This window comes from Anomalospiza imberbis, chromosome 2 (genome assembly GCF_031753505.1).
Source record: "Anomalospiza imberbis isolate Cuckoo-Finch-1a 21T00152 chromosome 2, ASM3175350v1, whole genome shotgun sequence".
In the NCBI taxonomy this organism is placed as follows: Eukaryota; Metazoa; Chordata; class Aves; order Passeriformes; family Viduidae; genus Anomalospiza; species Anomalospiza imberbis.
Window position 1 is genome coordinate 9,132,775 of NC_089682.1, and position 22,946 is coordinate 9,155,720.

Here is a 22,946-nt window from a genome sequence, read left to right on the forward strand (position 1 = left end):
GCTGCCCAATGTGTACAGTTCTACTATGCAGATCTTTATGAGGCCTGTGACACCTGGAAGTATGTCTAAATATTTGCTGCTGAGGAACAATGTGGCTACCTGTGAAATTAGTTAAATGAGGTAAACGACACAACAGCATCATTCACAGGCTAACTAAGGCAAAAATTAGTCACTTGAAAGTAGCACCAGCACTGCCTTCAAGCAGGGGGAATTCTAGAGAAATCCATGCTGGCATCATGCCACTTTTACTTTGTGTGATGATCTGCAATTTGTGCCATGCCAATAAGCCACGGAATAGAAATATCAACTTAAGCTACAGGAAGAATGCTGACAACATAATGCAGGAAAACCAGATGAAGGTGATCAAGTCCTCTGAGTCATCTGAATTTTACTCTATCCTTAGACTGTAGAAGCAGCCTGATGTAGTAAAAATCCTGATGTTCTGTATGTGGCTCCCAGATGCTCCAGGGCACATCGACAAGACGGCTCTGAAGCAAAGGACAGTAACAAAAGAGTTTCCAGGGGCATACAGTGCCATTAGCATTGCCTGGAAATATGCCCACAACTCCAAACACAATCCAAGTCATATTTCAAATACAGTCACTTATAATTCAACACTGCCACATTTCAAGGGCAGAGCAAGAGTCATGGGATTTATTTGAGGAAGTGTGGAATACTGTGCTCCTTAAAACGTAGCTTACTTGGTAAGTAATGGGATTACTATCTGTATTTTTATCCTAGTTGCAAGATTACCATTTGGTACTATAATAGAATTAGGAACATTTTATCTATTTTCCCTTTATGCTACTTTTTCCTCAGTTCTCAGTAAACCAAGCAGACTTTGGGAAAAAGAGATTGCTGTATCAGAAGGCACAGTTCATATTACTCTAAGGGTTCAAACCTCCCACAGCAAGGAGGAAGAATAAGAGCCATGAGACAAATCACACCACTGCCATCAGTAATAAAGAAATAGTCACAGCACTTGGCCATTAGCTTGCATGCAATTAACTAACAGGAAATACAATTGCTCATGTTACAGATGACACACGGTGCCCTGGGAGCACCCAATGCCATCTTCTCTTTTGCTGGATTTGTCCATTTTACATGAGTGTTCCCTGCAGCCCCACAGGAGGAACTGAGCAAAGTGAGACAGGAGGGCCCCACACAGCTATTTCTGGAGCTACAGATCACAAAGTGTGTTTTCCAAGGCAAGACTGTTAAGTCAAAATACATGCATTTAAAACTCTTTACTGGATGCCTTTCATACCCTATTTTGTGTGCTTAATATTCTGATGTCCTTGGAATAAAACAGCTTCACCTCAAGGGCCCAGAAGGACACTGAAGTCCTCTGATGTCTGTCATGCAGAACCTGAAAGAGATTCCACAAAAATAACAACAGGAAAAGAACCTCCCTCATAGCCCCCGTGCTTGAGGGGTGTCCTGGCCATCTGCAGACACTGGAAAGAATGTTTTATTACGCCCTGGCCTGTAATTCAGCTTTCAGAAAAAGGTTTTGTCTTTTTCCCCTGATGCATCCGTGGCTGCTCACACTTCACGTGGGACAGGGACCTCTCCTCCTCCACTGGCAAACAGCACTGAGGAGTTTGATTAACACAGTCAGGAGATAATGTTCCTGCAGTGCAGGGGCACAGGCACTTCTAGGGGTTTTTTTTTATCTTCTTTCAATGGTGGGGCATGGTCTAGCTCCTAAAATCATACAGGCATTTTCTCTGACAGACACTCAGAGCTGCAGGGCTCTGAGGCCCTTGAGAAGCCTTTGAGCTGCAGCATGCACTAAACCAGAGAAAAAAGAAATCTTTATACTAAAACTTTTCAGATCCACAACCTTCCCAACTACCTGCCAGAACCAGGAATGATTTTGTCAAACCTTAATATTTAGCTACTAAGAGAAGATTCTCCCCCTCCTTGATACAGCAAAGACTGCCAAGAAGACCATGGTGCTGAGTGGGTCCTTTTGACCCTTCTGAACTTCCCTGCTGGCAACTGCAAGAGAAAAAAAAAATACAATTCTTCACCCATTCAAGGTACTAGAGAAGTCAGAGGAGGTGGAATGGCATTGTGAGGCTGCCTTTGGGGAAGAGAGGCAAATGGAGCAGAAATGACCGTGTGCTTTCTATGTACTAACTCCAGGAGAGCTCAGCCTGGAGAAGAGAAGGCTCTGGAGATTTCATCAATGTGTATAGCTTAATATATACCTGATAGAAAAGAGCAGAGGAGACAGAGCCAGGATCTTCCTAACAGTGCCCACTGACAGAAAATTCTACTTAATATAAAAATAATACTTAATTCTACTCAAATATAAAAATAAAGTCTTTTTACTGTAAGGGTAGCCAAGCACAGGAACAGGTTGCCTAGGAAAGGCATAGAGCAGAGATATTCAAAACTAAGTGGGCACAGCCCTGGGAAATCTGCTCTTGTGGACCCTGCTGTGAGCAGGGGGCTGGACCAGAACATCTCCAGAGGTGCCTTCCAGCTGTGGCCATGCTTTGACTCTACAACTGTGCCAAATCCAGGTCTGAGTACGCTCATCCACTGTTCAGATAGATGGTGTAGATTTTATTCATTTTGAAACCTTAGATTCAAGTCCAAATTTGACTCAGCTTACCTGTGTATTGTTTTTTTTTTTTTTTTAATATTTGTTTTACCAAAATAAGCTAGCAGTCCCACAGTGCTTAGAGAATAAAATCAAAATAGGACAAGTGCATTCACACTACAACTCTGTCTATGTTTTGTCTCCTGGATGTGTAGCAGCCAAATGAGGATTATTTCCAGGCATTTTTGATGGCATAATAAAAAAACACGTATGGATGAAAATGGCAGCCTGGCATAAGAAAGCTCATGATTGATTCAGCTCCGCAAGAACAAAACCAAACAAAACAGTATTTATTTAAAGAGCATGAATAACTTTCATTTTCTGTTCTACTGCTAAGAATTTTCCCCAAGTTCATATTTGACCAACTTAGCTCTAATCAAATTTAAACAGCTCCATGTGGAATGTGTATCTTGCAGTCCATTGCTATTATAACTGGAATTTTGACTACTTAATCACTGGCTTAGTCCCAGAAAACTAAAGCAAGTATAGCATTAGCCATTTCACAGATGGCAAAAAGAAGAGACAACACTGAGCCTTATCTTTACATTAGCAACCAAAGTAAATCACAAGAACAGACTAAATTTAACCTCCAGACGCTTCAGATTTCACTTACTCCTTGATTTCTCATGCGGACAAAATAATTGACTTAATACAGCCCTCTCAGATAAATTGCTCCAAGTGTACTTCCACAAAAGAACTCTCAACACTTCACAGACGTCCCCTGGATATGTACTGGCACACCTCAAGTTACAATATAGAATATTCCCAGTTTTATTCACGGAGCAAATGAAAAGAGATTCTCTAATTGGTATTAATGACACAATGCTCCTTCAGGTGAAGAATCTTCTCATCTTGCATATCACAGCACAGTTCAATGATTCCCTGTCACCACATGACCCCTACCTACTTCACTTGTGGAGAGATTTTCCTAAAGAATACCTGTCCATGAGCTGCAGCCCATTAAAAGGCTGCTGGATAACAGCAGGTCATGAGCTGGAGGTGAGTCAGTGTCAGGCTGGTGTGAGATGCAAACACCTTACACAGCTGTGTATATGAGAAAAAGACCTGGAAGAAACAGAGTTATCTCTTTGCTAAACTAGAAAGGCCTTTGCCAGAAGTATGTGTCCAACTCCTGGCCCTCTTCAGGAAAGGTTGGAGGGAGACTGGCAGAGTGCAATAGGAATTATCAGAGATTTAGGAAAACATGATACACATGGGAAGATTGGAAGGATTAGGATTGTTTAGAGAAGAAAAAAAACAAGGGTAAAAAATTTTAAGTCTTGAAATTATAATCTAAAGAGCTTCTGCAGAGAGGAACAAAGTTTCTTACAATTTCTCAATCGAGAGGACAAGGAAATCAGGCTTAAATTACAGCAAGATTCAGCTTAGTCATTAGGCTGGACTTTCTAACAAAGCAGTGTGTCAGACATCCAGGGCAGACTGCAGCTCCCTCACCACTAACTGGGGGTATGAAGAGCAAGTCAGGGAGGGGCTGTAAGCAATGATAGGCACAGGTACACCTTCCTGTGGGCTAGATGACAGCCTAAATTACCCCTCAAGGTCCCTGTCAGCTCTCTGTAGTAGGGATATTATTTGGTTGTCAGGACGGAGACAAACTGCAGAATGCCACCAGGATGGAATGAGCAGAAATGACCATCTTCCAGTTCGGCACTGACCCACCAGCACAGAGCTGCTTTGTCCTGTGCTGCTTCTAGACCCAGGCCCACGCACTTTTAAGAGTAGCCTTCATTTAAGAGCAGCCTAAATATGACCAGCATATCCCAAATTTATAACATTGTACCAATGAGGGACTAGAAGCATCCTGCAAAGAAGATTAGCCACACAAAATAACTAAATGTCTTGGACAGATAGAAGGTGTATTTATCTGCCACATTCTTCTTCCTCCCAGATAATTCAATGCTATCAGACACCCCTTCCGTCTCACTCATGATCCACTGTTCTTCAACAAGAGATACCGAGCCGTTAAAATGAAGAATTCAGGAATGCTGAATTACTGCAAAAATAGATTTACGGTTCTTCTCTCAGACATCAAAATATACTGAGCTGAGAAACACCAAATGACTCAGCCACAGCTTGGACTGCTATTAAAATACATTTTGATCGTGTTTGCCTAAAATGAAGCAGCTATTTTAATTATTTTGCCTTGGTACTCCAGCTCACTAACTATCTGTTGAAAATAAGCCTATAACATAGATAAGAAATAACTGGTTTTGACAGGATATTGTCCCTGAACTCTGCTGTAATGGAGTGGCCAGAAGGTTACACAACATCACTCGGTGCTTAATCTCATGCTTGTCAATGGTCAAAGAACTCCCTGCCATGACAGACACAAAGACATGTTTTGACAGATCATCTCATCAAAAATAGTGACCTGATTGTATACATTGAATTCAGTTTTTTCTTTTAAAAAAGGGGTAGAATAGAGAAGTTGGGTGACAGCAGGACCATAGGACTAGCCCATTTCGATTGATCCTCTCAACAGAGCTTTAATACTGCTCAGAGGCAAGCCTAAGAACCTGATCTGCAATCTTTACACAGCCTGCCAATGGGGCTGTGGGTTGATTTTAATTAACAGAGAAAAGTAGGATCTACTGATTTAATGGAGGTGAGGCAAAAGAAGAGGATCTTTTCTACATCTGCACCCTGACAGTTGTGGTGCATAGCTGTGCTACATCTTTATGTAAAAATCTAACGTTCTGACAGTGTGTATTAAATGGCTACAGAGGAACTTACAGCTTACTTTTATCCCTCCATTTCAGTGCTGCGAAGTGCTGAGGACGCTACACTTTTACAGAGTAATTGTTTGTTAGCCTGGTGCTCTTTTCTTTCTCCCTGGAGCACCTCAGTCCTTCATAGTCCTGCTTCTTTAGCCTGGTACCAAAGTAAAGTTTACTAACTGCATTACTGTTCATGTTACACACTGATCTATAGCATTATATGCACGTAACAGGAAAATGTCAGTGTCAAAAGTACAGCAGTGTTCATGAAAAAGCCTGTATTTGCTTCCAGACATCAGCAGTTGTCTCAGTTATTCCTTAAGGAAAATATGGACTATAACACATAAGGCTGTGCTCTGATTTGCAAGCACTGACTGTGATGACAGCTATTTCTGCAAATGTAAGCGTGTATGCAAAGAGAATATGGGGACAGAATGGGCAACAAACAAAAAACAAGCAGAACAAGCAGACAAAAAAAGTAATTTTCCTCAACAAAATGTAGCTTACTCCTCTGTCTGTCCTCTTCTCCCTGTGTTTAGTGTTCTGTTGAACTTTTACCTTCTTCTGAATTGAATACATTAGCCATTAGATCTCCATCAGTCTGTCAAAGAACAGGATTTTAGTTTTAAATCGCCCCTGCTCCAGGGACTACATTATTTCTTTCCTTTTTCCCTTCATCCTCGAGTTCTGCTACCCCCTGCACCTTTTCATTTTTCTACTTTTGCCAGCAACTAATTAATTTGCTTCTTAAATAATTTTTAAATTGTCTCTCTCTTTGCCTCTCTGTTCAGCCTCTGTCAAATGTCCTTTTGCCCCTTTCTCTGCCTGTCTCTGCCTCCACACACTCCACCACATAAGCATGTTCGATAGGCACACTCTTCCTTTCTGCTGTGTCATCCAGAGCCTCCTGTGAGTTTTAACACAGTTAACACAGTTAACACAGTTAACTGTGGCTTTTGGTCCTGTGTAAGAGCCAGGCCAAAAATCACGAGGGGAAAACATCAGTGTCAAATATTGCTACCTGTAGAAACACAGCATGGTAATAAAGTTCTTTGGTGCACACATAAAACACACCACACAAAAATCTGAAAACCCAGATTTAAGGACCCTGTGCCACCAAAGGGACCCCAAGTAAGTAATGCTGGGAAAAACAGCAGCTCCCAGCCCAGCCCTGCACCCTCTGCCAGAGAGAGCCCCTGCTCCTCTGCTTCAAACACTGATGGCTCCACATGCTCCCAGAGATTCAGTCACCAGACACGCTCCACAGGTCCAAGGAACTGCCCAGCACCTTTCCACAAGCATGGCCTATTTCAGCCCCTGGGCTTTGTCCTGCAGCTCTCACCTTTGAGGCAGAGGCAGCCCTGCAGAGGGCAGGGGCACTGCCTGGAACACCTCTGCTCCCAAGCAGCACCGACGACCTCCAAAGGGTGACCTCAAAGCGCTCCAAGGGGATAATGAGGAAGGTGACTGAACTGGCAAAGTTTAAGAGTTAAATGCTGGCACATGAAATTTAAAGAAGTCAGGAGAAGGATGGAGATGTAGAGACCAATTCTGGATACAAGAGGTGCCTCACATAAATATATTTCCTCTTTTTTTTTGTTAAAATCTCTTCTTATAACATCAGTATTACTTCTTGGGTTACTTTTTCAGCAGAAATATGCTGCTGCATAGGCAAACGTTCTTCCAACAGCACAAAGAAGCACAAAGATACAGCACTGCTTTTGTACAGAACTGTCTTTTTAATACCACACTTCAGCTATAAGCGGTTGAAATCCGTATTTCTGCAGCAGAATACAGAACTTATGTCACTAAACTTGTGTCAATCAAACCTCCAATTCTAGCAGGATCCAGTCTGTCTTACAGTGCTTTTTTGCTGGCTGGTAAATAGTGCACTTCACTTGAAATCCAACATTTTGAAACTCTAGTTTCCTACTTTGACTCTACAGCTGAATACTCAGGGTCCACTGCATTGAACTGAATCCAGCCATTATCAAGATGTTCCCATCTCTCACTCCAAAGGCTGTTAAAATAAAAAGGATTTGCATTGCCTTGCTGAAGAGAAACAGGAAAATGCTGAAATGTATACCCAAATTATTTCAGATTCCTTTAAAAAAATCCAGATGCAAATAATTCCCTTTGTTTTACTGTTTACTTTAGAAAAAGCCAGTTTTCAAATCCTGGTTTAAATTCATCAATTCAAGCAAACTAATGCAAAATCTATCCCCTGTGTGTAATTTTGAAAACCATGGCTAGGAGACTGTACATTTAAAAGTGGCAGGCTAGGATGAAAAGATTTTATCTTTACTGTTAACTCATTTTAATCCTCTGGCAAAAAAAGAGATCCTGACTGTGTAGTGACCTGTGTGAAATGAAATAATGAAATCAGCATAGTCCCAGCTGGCACTATGATATCTGACATTTAAAACACCACAACGTTTCACATAAACTGGCAAATTCTTCCACGGAGAGAAAGGACTTTAATGGCCACAGTGGAGGAACGAAATGCTACCTCAAAGGCCAAGCCTCCCCTTTCAGGCACAGGTGAGAATTAAAGCCTGACACGGGGATTCTGCACTACAGCACTTGGAGAAGCATCAGTTTTGTGGGTATTTTGCAGATCTCCCTTCAAAGATCTTTAATTTGTATGTCTTTCAGAAACACTATGCTCAGCATTAATACATCTATATTCCAAGTTAAAGAGTTGCAAATGAACATGTTCTAGGCAGAACTCAGGAAGATTCTTCCTCTCATACTTTCCATTTTTTTCCTACGAGATTGAAAAAAAAGAAAAAAGCGGAGCAAAGTAGCCTACAAGAGTCTTTAAACACTCACTGACTATCTGGAGGGAAGGCTCTAAGGAACCAATAACACCATCTAGAATTGTCCGAGAAGCTGAAAGAAAAGAGTTTTCATGTATTTGTATCTTCTCTCTCAGAATATTAGAAAACACACACTGGCTGGACCCGTCAGGCTCCACACACTGCACATCCGTCCGTTCCACTGCCTCTTACAGTAACGCCTGACACGCGCCTTGCTCTGGCACCCAGATCCCAGACATCCCACAGCAGAGCTATTCCTGCTTTCCACACACCAGGTGACTCATTCAGCTTGATTTGCAATCTCCTGAGGTCCAGGACAAAAAGGCTCTGGTGACAGAGGGCAGGCAGGATAAGAATGGTTTTCACCATTCACCATTTACACTCAACAAGGTCCTGCTGGAAAGACCATGGCCCTTTCTGAGCAGGCCCTGACAGAATATCAGTCTTCTCCACACCCTGACAGGATAACACCCCTGGAAATGCACACCAAGTGGTGACCTAGCACTGGCTGGAGAAGGAAACTGAGATGTCCCTCTGCCACAGAGACAGGAACCGCTGTGGCATTGGAGAGCCTCAAGAGGCTCTCGAGACTCCCCAGTGCCTCAGTCCCTGAGCAAACAGGTTTGGCCACGCTGCTGCCACAGTGTGCTGGTTCACCTTGTCACCCCTGCAACTGCAGCAAGGGTCTCTCACGGGGTCCCCAAAGTCTTTTGAAACCAGGGTCTCCTATGAAATCACAGCCCCAGGCTGTGCCAAATGCTGCCCTGTCTCCTACAGGGCACCACTGCTGTCTGTGCTGCTGCAACCCTGAGCCAGTGGAAGTCAGTGGAGCCCATCCACAGAGTCAGTTATTAAAAGATAACCCAAGCTGTGCTAAAAGGCAGCAACATCTTTAGCAGATGGTAATACAAGGAGCCACTTGAACTTCTGTACCTTTCCCGTCATCTGACAGTTACATTGCCAAAGGGAGTGCATCGACCCAGGCACACCATGCTCCATCAACCGTGAAATGGGACAGAAGCATCTTGGAGAAAAATTGAGGAGAGGATAAGATATCATCCAAACAGAGGGACGGGACCACCATTTTAATGGTGTCTTACTGCTGTTTGCCCGAGCAAACAGAGTGAGTGAAGGTAATTAAAAGCAGGACTGACAGATTTCCCCAAGGACACACAATGAACCAACACTACAAGCATTAGAAAAAAGATGCACTTAAAAGAGAATAAAACAGTTTTTTCCCCCTGAATGGTGAAAACACAGCAGTTAAGGACAGCTAAAGTACATGCACCTTATACAAATGACACACTGTTTCTGCCAAAACAATATTTTACCTTTCTCTGTCTGGGAAGCACTGACTGCAATATAATGGAAATTAAAGAAGGGATGAAAATAAACATCTTTCCTAATGCACAGTGCATCATGAAAGTCAAATCCTGTTAAGCCTTGACTGTTGAAGTAATCCTTACTCATGCAAAAAATCCCAATTAATTAATCATGGAAAAAATGCTGTATTAGCCTAAAAATCTGAAAACCAGCTGAATGCAAATGCCTTCTTCACATGAGGTCAGTGTTATCCAACAGACTGGATCCTTCAGGACAGTCCATTAACTTCATGAAGAACATGCGGAGCTTAAAGACACCGGAACTCTTTAGCAAGAAATGGAAGTATTGGGGCACAGCAGCTGAGCTAGACACGTGTCTGCTGAAATGAAGCTGTCACCTTCCATCCCTGCCTGGATTAAACAAAAAACAAATACAAGACATAAATTATAAAATTCCCTCAAAAGGCCTTTTTCAAGGACAAGTGATTTCTCGTATGTAGGTCACCGTTTGACTCCTTCAGAGGAAAAAACCATGCGGGCAGCAGCGGCTGCGTTTCAACGTAAGACATGTATTTCACTTTGTGCTGGAAATATTTGCACAGTGTCCTCAAAAAAAAAAAAAAAAAAAAAAAGAAAAAAAAAAGAAAAAAAAGAACGTGGGTAACAAGAAAACATGCTGCAATGAGCCATGTGAGGCTGTGCACAATCAAATTACAGGAGGTAGCATTTTCCAGCGGTTCGAATCACAAGATATTGCTTCTATTCTGGGATGTACCTGGCTTACAATTTGACCTTGGGTAATAAATGACATGCACTCTCTCTGGGCATCCCTTTCTTCAGTTGTAAAAAGATGCAAGGTTTGGTCTGGCAATGTACTAATTAAAATAATTCTGTACTAGGCTTGGAGTATTTATCGAAGGACACAAATTTTGCTCAAGCTTGAGTACATATAGACTAGAAATCATAATTCTCCTCACAAAGAAGCAAAATATTTTAGTTGCAAGTTTTTTTTAATCTTTGTTAAAATTTTAAAAAAATGATTTTATTAATTATTAGTGATGTGCTTTTTTCTTGCACTGTGCATTTAAAATTACAATGTATTTGACAGAAGAAATAATAATATAGAAGGATGTTAGCTCATCAATGAAAACATCAGTAAGGGGTCACAGGATATATTTTATTGACAAAATAGCAATTAACCCACCTGCTAAATAGATTCCACAGTAAGTGCACACCTGTGCTTACCTGTGGGGATGTGTAACTCTTTACAGCTGCCTTTAGTACAATTTTTCACCAAAATAGAGGAGAGCTCTCCCACTGCTCACGCTGCCTGTGAGAGGTGACTGCACCCACTCTCCCAGCTGTTCAGCAATTGCTCTCAGGGATGTAAGGCAAATGGAAATAGCATTAAATAAAGCAGTAGAGTGCAGGGTGCCACCTCCTTCTGCTGGAATGTCACAACACCATCATAAGCACTGACATGGGTGCTGGACACACTCCCCCAGTGCAAACTGAACCAACAGGGATGGCTTATTTCTCCATGAGAAGCCATCCCTTCAGGCAGGCACTGCTGCACAATGGATTGTGACATGTCTACAAAACTTTCCTGTCATGGGAAAGGCTGTCAAATGAGAAATTTGGTTATGTTATGGTTACAAATAACATAACCATGTTTATGGTTATGATTGTCAGACAATCCTGTAAAAAGAAACAGCAGGCTTGGTATGCTACTTGAAATGCTTAGTGTGGTTACGAATTCTAGTTCAAGGCAATCACAGTATTTAACATTCTTCCTGGCTTCTCTGGATACCCTGGAGCCTCCTGAGACCTCCATTAAGTGAATCTCCTCAGACTCCAATTGCAGTGACTGGTATTGGATGGGGCACAGCCACTAGTTTTTACATCATTTATTTACTTATAAATAAATCTTGCTTCCTCTCCTGGGAGGGAAGAAAGCCAGAAGCATATGAACTTACAAATCAGTGATTAACAGAGGAAACACAGATTGGACCTGACAAGAGGACAGGGGAAAAAAATCTACCAACTGCCTGTTCAGATAGCACACTGGCCACTTAGTAACAATCAGCACAGCAAACACAATCAGTTGCAATAATTATTATGCCATAATCAGTGGAAGCTCTGAATTGTCAGTTGAATTGTACTGACAATGACAATGTCCTGGGGTAAAGTCCCGACTACTGAAAACAATACTATGCTGAACCACAACCACATCTAACCCTTCCAGCAAAAAAATCCCTGCTCTCGTTCATGAAAAGTACCAAAATACAGGGCCAGATTTCCGAAAGTCTGTATGCTGGGGTTAACAAGACCAAATGCCTCTGAAAATCAGGCTCCCCGCTTACAAATTACAGCGCAGCACCGCTTAGAATTACAGGGTTCCTCGTTCTGTTTTACTCAAAACTACTTCTTCTCTTGCCCACTTCATTTTACGGAAATACTCTCGAAAAGCCCGGGGTGGCTTCTGCCAACTAATTCACCACCCGGCAACCAACAGCTGATGCTCTCGGCGTGCCCCGGGACGCAGCGCTCCGCTCCACAGCCGGGACCCCATCCCGCTCCCTCTGGCCAAAGCCGCATCTTTTCATTTCGGGGAGGAGCGCTGATGAGAACAGCCACCAGGGACTCGCTCCCCGGGGGCTCTGAAGCTGGCCCCCGAAAGTTCAAGCTGCAGACAGCCGCGGCACCGCCGCATCCCCCTCTAGCGCCGAGGGCACCGTCCCGGCCCGGCGGCGGCGCGGAAAGCCGCCCGGGTGACCGCCCCCGGCCCGCCCTTACCTCCATGCCCAGCCGCTGCTTCAGCACCAGCGCGGCGCACAGGTACCCGGCGCGGCCCACGAACAGCTCGTCCGAGCCGCACTCGAGGAAGGAGAGCGGGGCGCAGACCTCGCTCAGCTCCCTGAACTTGCCCAGCGGCCGCGCGTAGTCGGGCAGCCCCAGGGCGCGGTAGACCAGCGCGGCCACCGCGTACACCCCGGCGCCGCCCAGCAGGAAGGCGGCGCGGGTGTCGGCGTCGGCCTCGCCGCCTCCCTCCTGGTAGCGCAGGCAGGCGTCCACGACGCGGCGGGCGGCCCGCAGGTACGAGTCCCGCGACGGCGCGAACAGCGGGCACTGCGCGACGTGGTACAGCATGTAGGCCACGCCGGCCACGCCGCCGTACAGCCCGCCCGGGCAGCCGCGGGGGCCGCCCAGGGGCGGCAGCTCCCGCAGGATGCGCTCGATGGTGGCCGTCACCAGCGGCACCGCCGCCTCCCTGTCCGGCGCCGCCGCGGGGCTGCCCGGGTAGTCATCGAAGCGGTTGGCGAAGCAGCGCTGGCTCTCCATCCCCCGCCGGCGCGGCCGCTCTGCGCAGCGGGGAGCGGCGGGCGGGAGCTGCCGGCCGAGGGGGCGGAGGGAGCGCGGGGGAGGCGGGCGGGGAGGCAGCGGAGAGGCGGGCAAGGGGCGCTCCCGCTGCCCGCGGCTGCCGACGGGGCGGGCGAGGCGCTGCTGCCGAGGCGAGGGCGATGCCGGCCGGGAGCGATGGGTGATGCCAGCCGGGAGCGATGGGCGATGCCGGCCGGGAGCGATGGGCGATGCCGGCCGGGAGCGATGGGCGATGCCGGCCGGGAGCGGTGGGCGATGCCGGCCCGGAGCGGTGGGCGATGCCAGCTGGGAGCGGTGGGCGATGCCGGCCGGGAGCGATGGGTGATGCCAGCCCGGAGCGATGGGTGATGCCAGCCCGGAGCCCTGGCGGAGCCGGTTCGGGTCCGGCACAGCGCGTTCAGCGCTCGCCCAGCGCCCCTCGCCCGCCGCCGCCGCCGCCCCACCTGCGCTCGGCGAGCGCTTCTCGGCGGCCGCCCGGGGAGGCTGTGGCCGGCCCGGATCTCCGGACCGCCGGGCTGAGACACGCGAGGGGCTGACTCCGTTCTGGTGTTCGGCACCTCCTGCCGTGGGGCTCTTCCTTCATGCAGGGAAGCCGGTGCATCACCTTTGCCCGGCTCTGCATCCCCGAGGAGCAGGGGTTAAATGGTCTGCTGGAGAGATCCAGGGGCTGGAAGGGTGGCCGGAGAGCTGCTGAGTTATTCCTGGCTGTGGAACGGCCCCTCGGGGGCTGCTGCAGCCAAAGCTGAAGGATGGAGCCAAATCCAAACGAGGGCAGCGCGAGGCCAATTTACATGGGAAGCTAAGCAAGTCCCCAGCAGACCAGTGGTGGCACAAGGCCATCATCGGTCCCTTTCCTTCATGCATGAGCCAAGCAGAGCTTAAGAGGAGCAGAAAATTTAGGTCAGTGAATAGAGTCCAGTTAAAAGAAATAAAGAAAAAAAAAGAAAAAAAATCTTAAAGTAGAGATTAAGAGCAAGTCTTTCATGATACAAATACACAGTTGTAACTTCTGCCCCTGATGATGTGAACTTCTGCACCATACGTGAATTTCTCATCCAAGACCTGTGACTTATGGGCACCTGGTAATCTCTGGTACTTTCTCTGGACATGCAGTCTCAGTAATTGAGGACCTTCCCAAAGAGAGGTGGAAGGTGCAGCTTGCTGAGGCTCCAGGCAGTAACCATCAGCTGGCACAGCAGTAGCAAGCACCAGAACACTGTCCTTTGGATGCTGAAAGATCTTCTCTGAAGCTGTGGCTGGCTTCTCTCAGCTTCATGATGGCTACTTGTTTCAGCCAACTTCCTTCAACCCTGTGCAGGTCCTCACTTGCACTTTTACACCCTGTTTTTTATTCAATTGATCTGTCCTTTCTCTCTTCTCCTTTTTTATGTGGTTTGTGATCTCAGAGATATTTGCTTTCACCCCCTGATTTTGGTTTCTTCACTTCTCTTCAGTGCCATTTTGCCATGTTTACATTCCAGATACCCACATACTAGTCTGTGTTTGTGCTGTGTTCCTTAAAGCCCCATTTTCTGGCTTTTTCACAATTGTACCATATGTGATTTCTACCATACAGACCTTGGCAGTCCAGAGCATTGAAAATGTGAAAATGCCCTGTAAATGGCTAGGACATCTCATTCATATGTTATTTTCTGTCATAAACTGGCTTCTGTTGGTGCCCATTGATAGGGTTGATAGTGTAGCTAAAGATTTTCCAGCAGAATTTCTGTTGATTCTAGAAAAGTGTATTACCTAAATGCTTTTTTAAGTTAAAATTTGGGGGTTTTATTTTTCATTCTGACATAATTTATTTTACATTTTGGGGTTGCTTTCTTCATCTATTCGGTCTTCTTTTCACATTAAGAAGGCTCTCTCATTTTGAGAACCTCAACAAAGGGAACTGGATCTCTGCCAGTTTCAGTTGCAAAGGATTTAAGAAAAATACAGATTTTATAAGAAAATGAGCTGAGTTAGCAACATTTTTCTACATAAGAGTCAAAAGGGAGTCAGTAAAGACATGCCAAGAAGGAACACCTTCTGTGCTCTGGGGAGTCTTCTGTTGAAATAAAGAGAGCTTAGCAAATGTCACAGAGCAATCAAGCAAGAAATGAGGATGACAGTTTCTGCTGTACTTCTTTTGTATGAGTATTAAACCACCAAAGCCAAAGGGAGAGATACATTGAAAAAACACATGCTTCCTGTAGCAGCACACCTCCCAAATATTGAACTGTTCATGTACAAAAGTTTCATGCTTTCAGGTTGTGCTCTGTATCTTTTTCTCTCAAACAAGCACAGGTGCAGTCCTAATACAACTGGAGGAGAAGCTGGGTCAATTCTCAGGTGTATTTAATGTAGATCATGTGTAGTCCACACTATCATTTGAGATTTTCCTTCCTTTTCAGAGCAAAAGTGGGCCTCCAGTGAGCATCTTCAGCTTGACAAAAAATGTGAATTCCCCCCTTACTCCTCTGCACTTCTGCAGCTCCCTGGTTTGTTTTCTTTGGGCATGCTGTGCCTCCTCTTTGCTCTATAAATCTGATGCCACAAGCCAAGGGTCATGAAAAAGTATGGATTGTACAAGGAAGGGATATGATCCTGGTGTGATGGGTAGAGGAGGGAGCTGAAGCCTTGAAGCTGTTTGTTCTGTATTAGTAAATCCTCCATTCTAGAACACATATTCTGGAGATTTGCTTGTTGTACATATTGATAAAATGTCTAACCACAGAATAAATAGGCTTGGGAGGAACTTTAGGATCTAGTTCAACCCATGCTCAAAGTGGCACCTATTGGTGTACTTGTTCATGGATGCCGGTTCATTTCTACTTGTTTATTTACAGAGTCCTCCAGGAATCCAGGTGTCTGATATTTCCAAGAGACCACTACAGCTTCTCTTCAGCTGTCATGTAGAGACTGGAGACATCTCCAAACAAATGTCTTATGGATTGATCTGTCATTTGTCTTTTATACTTTTTAGTGATGTACCAGTTTTGTATGCCTTCAGGATTTTGGGATACCCCTGTGGCTGCAGTTTTTTTCTCCAAACCCAGTATTCCACATCTCTCCTGAGCTGAAGGTGAGCACTGGGCTCCATGCACAGGCTGAGCTTCAGCAACAGAGTTGTATTAAACAGAGTGAACACATCAGCAGGGTTGTGCTACAGGCTTTTCAAGGCTGGTTAGAGCAAACATGCTATTAAATCCAAACTCAGTTCCTATCCTACCTATCAGTATCAGCCCTTGGTTCTTTACTGCCCAGTGCTGCTCTTCCCTCCCCAGAGAGTTTTGCCACTGCAGGTTAGCTTTGCAGTTAGCTCCTTTCCTGCCAGGTTGGGCTTTGTCCCAGGAATCTACGCTCCTATCCCAGAGGCTCTGGGTTTACAGCCCAGCCCTGCAGTCCCACTTATGATGGGCAGCTGGCTCTGGGGCATTGGCAGAAAGGAATGAATTAGGCTGAGCTGTATCATGCCCACATCAGAAAATAAGTATTTATATTTCCAGTATTCTCTGTTGAGGGTTCTTTGTGGGGCAAGGGTGGGGGGTGGGTGGATGGGTGGGTGGATGGAATTATCACTGCACTGCACAGACCATGCTAGTAGCCAATATTTGGAATAGTCTGACCAGTAGTCATGCAGTGGAGGCAGCTCCAAGGGTTTCATAGCATTGTTATTTGGGAGCCAAATTGTCCCAGCAGTTTCTGGTTGCTCAATATATTTTGGTTTCTTGCCATAAGTATTTTTTTTTATTTCTCAGGTTGAGCTACCGTGTCCTGTATGGACTCCACTTACAAAGCCACACAAAAAGTTTTGTGGTTTTTGTTCCATAGCGATCATTTGGCAGTGATATGAACACCTGTTTTGAAAATAAAATGTTCTTGGCATTGCTCAACAGAATCTCTTTTCCTGAGTCAACCTTTTCTCCTGTTACTTGTGTGTAGGTGATAATACAAATACAATTTCTGCATAACCTAAGTTTTGGTGCATGCATTGCCATTTCATCACAATGAAAATTACACATCAGAAGAAGACAGGGCTGCACTGAATTACCTTTTGCTTCAAGAGCACACTGAATTTTTGTCCACTACTCAGATTAATAAAATTTGGTAATTTAACAGGAGTTGAATTTCTTTGAGACTCTCTCTTAATTACCAAATATGGTAGAAATCAGCAAACATGAGAAATTATGGGATAGTGGAAAATGCTGAATAGCATATGAATAGCATAGGAAGAGACAGCCATGCATGTCTCTTCCTTAAGAGACAAGAATAGAAGTTTTTGGGGATTGTTTGTTGTTTTGTGGCAACTTTCAGATTTTTGTAACAAGATACTGAAAGCATGGGTAGACGTACTCATTGCTTACAGAATTGATTTTTATTACAAAACTTCACATTTTCCATTTGGAGAGGTAGGATGATTTTGGTAAGGGTTTCAGCTTAGGTAGAAACTTAACAGCTGTTGCAGAGTCTCTGAAGAGAATATTGCATTTTTCAGTATCTTTATGTAGAACTACCTGTGATGAGTGAATCACTCTTCAGCTGTTCACAAATGCCAGGGCTTTCTGCAGAACAGGAAGTTTGAAATTCAGAGTTTTGGATTAGCTGGTAAAACTCTAACTTGAAAATAGCAGTACCTTGACCCTATCTGGAACTTTTTTTCCACAGGCTTTGTTATCCCCGGATTTTATTCCCTTGGCTCAAGCCTGTTCAGATTAACAGCATGGTGGAACTCTTCTCAGACATGTCTGTCAAAATTAACAGTTTCTTTGTCCAGCAGGTTGTCCCATTTTTTTTTTTTTAATGTTCAAAGTGATTTCTACTGAACACAATTACTCTTGTATGCCTGGAGAGCAGTGGTTCATCTGCAGTTCTCTGCACCGCTCTGGCATTGTCTGATAGCGTAAGGAAGCAAAGAATCCCACTGGGCACTCTACTGTTGATATTTAAACCAAATACTTCTTTTTGTGTCATTAATTAGTCTGTCAGTACATAATATATTGTAAATTCTAAATTTCCTTAAGTGCATCTTTTCTACAATAGGTGTCAGTGTGATATCCAAGATTTTAATTGTAACATTTTTGTCACAGCCAGAAGTTGGAAGCATTTCAAAGTACAGGAACAAAAATCAATATCGGAAGTCAGCTAGTACATTTTGCTATTGCCTTGGTGTTAGCTGATCTCAGTAACTGCTGTGATGGAAATTATAGACTTTTATTAACAAACCATGCTTCTACTTGCCAGGGCAGGGACCTCACCAGGAGGAGTCCCTGCCTGGTGATGAAGGGAGCTGGGAACAGTGACTGGGCCTTGGGCACAGCCACAGGCACTGAGGAATGATGCAAATTGCTGGGATTTCAGGCTGTAACACTGAGTGTGATAAGAAAATGTCATGGAGTCTTACACACAACTAATGATGATAATGATAATAATGGTTTTATGTCCTTGAGGAAAGCTAGCACCTGCAGAAACAAGTTATCCTTTAATGATATGCTAAGGAAGTTAGATACATGATAATGGAAATTGAAGATTTCCAACTTCTGAATCATCAAAACTAGTGCAGCGTTCGGCCTTCTTTAAAATTTCCATCTTGGCCATGCTTTGGCCAGGTCTGGGTCTCTTAGTTTGACATATTTCATAGTGCCCTGTGATAATGGTGTGTGTTACAAGATGTGTACACACAGACACACACAAATACAACATTGTCCATAAGCAAAACTTCTCCCAGGTGTTTTGGTGTGTTTTGGCTTGATTGTTTGTTTTGGTGGGGTGGTTCTTTTATGTTTGATTGGGGGTTTCTTTTGTTTTTTTGGGGATTTTTTTTTTTTTTGACAGATTAACAAAACTGTAAGACAACGCTGGGTTTACAAAAATGAAAACTTTAATATGAGACTTTTCCTGAGAACCTTCTAGCCCAGCTGTTTTCAGTTTTTCCTAAAGTAAGCAGCCCAGGTTAGGGAACACAGAGTCATGCAAATTCACACAGGTCCAGCTTTGTGCACCTGAGAGCAGCCTGGTCTAGATGCTTTTAGAAATCTGCAGAATACTGACCGCTCTCTGTGGGAGGCTAATGCATTATCACTTACAGCTGCGAACTAGGAAAGCATAAAATAACCTGACTTTGCACACAAAGTTGTCCACTCAAAGTTCTTGTCCACTCAAAGAATGAAACAGTTGGCTTGACTAATATTGAAAAGGAATGAGGTTGATACTTCAAGATAGTGCAGTCTCCTTAAGATATTTTTTTTTTTTTAATTGACACATTTTAAAGTTCAGTTCACTATACAGGATGACAAAATGGCTGAGGTTGGAAGTGGTCCAGCCTCACTCTGTCCAGCTCCCCTCCCCTTCTCACTTAGGGTGAGTTGCCCAGAGCTGTGTTTGGGTGGCTTTGGAATATCTGAGCACAGAGACTCCATGACATCCCTGGACAACCTGTGCCAGTGTGCAGACACCCTCACAGTAAAAAAGTGTTTCCTGATGTTCAGATAGAACTTTGTGTTTCAGTTTGTGCCTTTTGCTTCTTGTGCTGTCACTGGGCACTACTTAGTCAATCCTGGCTCTGTCCTGTTTGCACTTTCGCTCCAGGTGTTCCTCTGCACTGACAGGGTCCCTCCCTGATTCTTCTCTTCTCCAGGCCAAGCAGTCACAGATCTCTCAGCCTTTCCTTGTGGGAGAGGTGTTTCAGGCCCTTTAAAATCACAGTGACCCTTTGCTGGACTCTCTCCAGTAGCACCATATCTGTCCTGTCCTGGGGAGCCCAGAACTAGATGTGGTGCTCAAGTACAGTTCTTGTTCTACTTAAGTTTGACAATCTATACAAGTTTGCTTGGTTTTTATGTAAATGTTGCAGCTGCACTGAAAATAGGTCTCAGAAGAGAAAATAATTAAGGAGACCAGAGTTTATTCTTAATAGTCCTGAAACAATGCATGGGATGCTTCTCTTTAAACACAGTGATAATATTTTCTTGGGAAAGTGCCAAGAACATTTCAAAATCAATTTCTGTTCACATTCATTTACAGCTCTTGCACTTACTGCACTGTCTGTCTTAATTTCACTGCTCTGTACTACTCTGATGGGATGCATAGAGCTCTGCTAAACTGTGCTAAAGATCCATCTGTTGAAGTTTATGCTATTTTGCTTGTTAAGCATCCAAGAGGGTGATAACAGAAATATTAAAGGTACTGTAGTCTGATTTGGTTTTTTTTTTAGTAGGAGCAAGTTTCATGGGTATTTTCAAGTTTTAAATTAATATAATGTGAAGTGTTTTTATTGGACTTGGAACAAAAATATTTTGCTTTGTTTTTGCACCCTCAAGTGTGTAAGCTATGATCAAGGAAATATTTACATCTAGGATTTATCTTGTATGTGTGAACAATCCCTCACTGCTCTCTGTGCTGTTCACAACATCATGGTCTAAGTTTGTTTCAGAACACTGTTAAGCATTTTTGTTTTTCTTTGGTTTGGTTTTCAAACAGCTTTCCTAAAAAAATAGAGGCAGAGGATATATAAAAAATAATTCACAGCTTCATGAATTATGCAGGGCAACATTCTAGTTGGTAAGGCAAAATGTTCAGGTACTGTGATATAAATTTGGATGGGATATTACAAAATTAGGCTCTGATTCAGTAAACCATATGGGTCAGAATTATTGCTTACAGACTTGATATAAAAAGTTCATGCTTGAATGGATCAGACCAATACTGTTCTGGAGCAAGATTCCCCTCTTCCAGCTTTCTGTAAATCGAGATTTCTCTGAAGTAAGCAGAATTAAGCCTGTTTAAAGGGCATTTGAAGCCATTTAAGGCTTCATAAAGTGGTACTAGTGAGTGGCTGAAAAAAACCCACTGTATTTCCCATACAAACATGGTTATTAAAAATTCTCAGTGTAAGGCAGATGATTCAAATTCTTTAATTATGAAAAATGCAGTGTAGATAAAGAAAATTATATGTATGTAATATTTATACACAAACTTACCTTTATACATATAGGTATGTATGTATAAGCTCAAATTTGAAAACAAAACTTGTGGTGAGTTTGAAAATAATTTTAAAATGGATCCCTTCCTTTCTCTAATTATTACTTTAATTATTGCACTTCATTAAAAACAAATGAATCCAGTTATGCATACTTATTTACCTGGTTTACTTGGCATACTTATTTGCTTGGTTTACTTGCAGGTTTCCACCATACTGTTTGTAAAGCCAGCCTTTTTCATGCCACAGCGTTGTTTTCATCATTTGTGCAAAGACGAGGCTAAAACCAGTACTTTTTAGCACCACAACTAGTTCAGAAGGGTTTGCCTGCATTTGCTGCCTTCTCTTGCTGCTCTGTTCCCCTGTGTCAGAGCCAAATTATGAAGCAAAGCCTCAGCTCTCCGAATCAGGCACCGATACCCAGTTGGATGAGAAGCCTCTCCTTCCAAAGGGCTGCTGGGCTCGGTCAATAGTCACTGCAGTAAAAGCTTTGTGCTTGGAGTGCAGCTGCTGATGCTGGCAGGGCTGGACTGGCTGCCTCTCTGGATGCCCCACATTTGGGTGTTTGTTATTCACTGCACAGTGACTTTCACAGATGTCCGTGTTTGTTACCTGCTGGGGAGAAATTAAACCTCTGCTTGTTGGCCAGTGTACGAACTGTTCCCTCTCTTTATGTCACTTCCCTTCCAGCTCATGCTGGCTCTGAGGCTCCAAGGCCCAGCTGGAGTGCTCAGTCACATGTTCCCCTATCCACCTTTGGGTTTAGGCATTGTTGTGCTCAGGAGATGGAGTTAGCTTTCAAATATTTCTTCTGATTAGAACAACCCCATCTCAGCAGGCAATCAGCCTGATGTTTTCAGTGACTCCCATTTGCATTAAGGTCCTGAACTCCTGTTTACATCAAGGTCCTGTTCTTGCACAATGTTTCTTGGAGCTGTGTCTGGATCAGCCTTGACTGTCATTTCAGTTGCTTTTCACTGCTTTGGTAGTTAAAAAGGATGGAAAAACTAGTATATCTGACCTCATTACGCACAGGAATTTTCCACTGGCATTCTCCCTGCCATTGCCATGGAGAAATAGTGAGAGAAGATATTTTCCAAGCATTTTATGGCCCAGTGATGACCTTTTTCTAAAATAGCACCTAAGTAACTTCTAGAACAAGGTAATGAACCTCCTACTCTTCCAGCCCCATATCCCTGGCACACACGTGCTGGAGAGCATGGACACTCCTCGGTGGCAGGCTGGAAGTGGGCTGGGAAAGGAGCTCTGTGGAACTCGAGCAACATTTTGCTGCTAACATTGTATGTCCTTGGATCCCTGTTCTTCGCCCTATGGCCCGCAGACGTGACTGTTAAACATGTGAGGTTGGGACAGATGATTACATGTGTTTGTAATGTTATTCGTTATTTCTTTGTAGGTCCCATTTTAATCCTTGGCTGAAAATTAAGGTTTCTGAAAATCCATCTCTGGATTAAAGGTGACTTGCCAGGTGAAATTCATTCCATCACTAAAACCTCTCCCTGCCTTGTGTTTTTAAAAGTTTACCCTCTTTGGTGCTTGCCTTGCAGGCCCAGAAAGCTCAGATTTTTCTTCTCCCAGAGAGTTCCAAGCAGAGGACGAGCAGGTGCCCTGATCACAGGGCAGAAGAGGTGGGACAGGAGCCAGGAAATTCTGCTGTGAAATGCCACTGCCTCCATTAGTTTATTTTCTCCTCCCTTCCGTCCTGTATGGTGGAAGAATAAGAGATGGCAGCTGGAGCAGCTGGCAGTTTCTGGGGTAGGTTGCATCGAGGAAAAAGGAAGACATGGCAGACAAAAGACATGTAGCCACGGGCAGGGACAATGTGACATGAGCCAAGTGTATCTGTGTCACACTCAGTGTGTGACATTTGACAGGTCTTTCACATCAGAGGCACAAGGATCGTGTGTGGTTTAGGAGCCTATCCCTTAGGGCAGCATAAGCAGGATTAAAGACTTAAAATCCAGCCCTTTTTTCTTTTTAAATAAATTCAAAAGATGCTTCCTTCTTCCAGCACTTTCTCCTCTGTGTAAATTGGGGTTTTATGATTTTAGGAATTAGTAATATCCCTTTCGGCACGTGACGTAA

At 44.0% G+C, this 22,946-nt stretch overlaps 1 protein-coding gene and 1 long non-coding RNA gene across 2 annotated transcripts in view; one reads left to right on the forward strand and one right to left on the reverse strand.

Moving 5' to 3' along the window:
* LANCL3 (LanC like family member 3) overlaps positions 1–12,903 on the reverse strand; it is a 36,722-nt gene extending 23,819 nt beyond the window's left edge. Inside the window, exon 1 of the mRNA XM_068179781.1 lies at positions 12,290–12,903. Coding sequence (XP_068035882.1) covers positions 12,290–12,835 — 546 coding nt within the window. The 5' untranslated portion in view covers positions 12,836–12,903. The remainder of the gene's footprint in view (positions 1–12,289) is intronic.
* On the forward strand, positions 12,478–22,514 carry LOC137468260 (uncharacterized). The gene is made up of 3 exons (XR_010995830.1): positions 12,478–12,589; positions 19,886–20,044; positions 21,045–22,514. It is a non-coding gene; the product is annotated as an uncharacterized lncRNA (long non-coding RNA).
* The last annotated feature ends 432 nt before the right edge of the window (positions 22,515–22,946 follow it).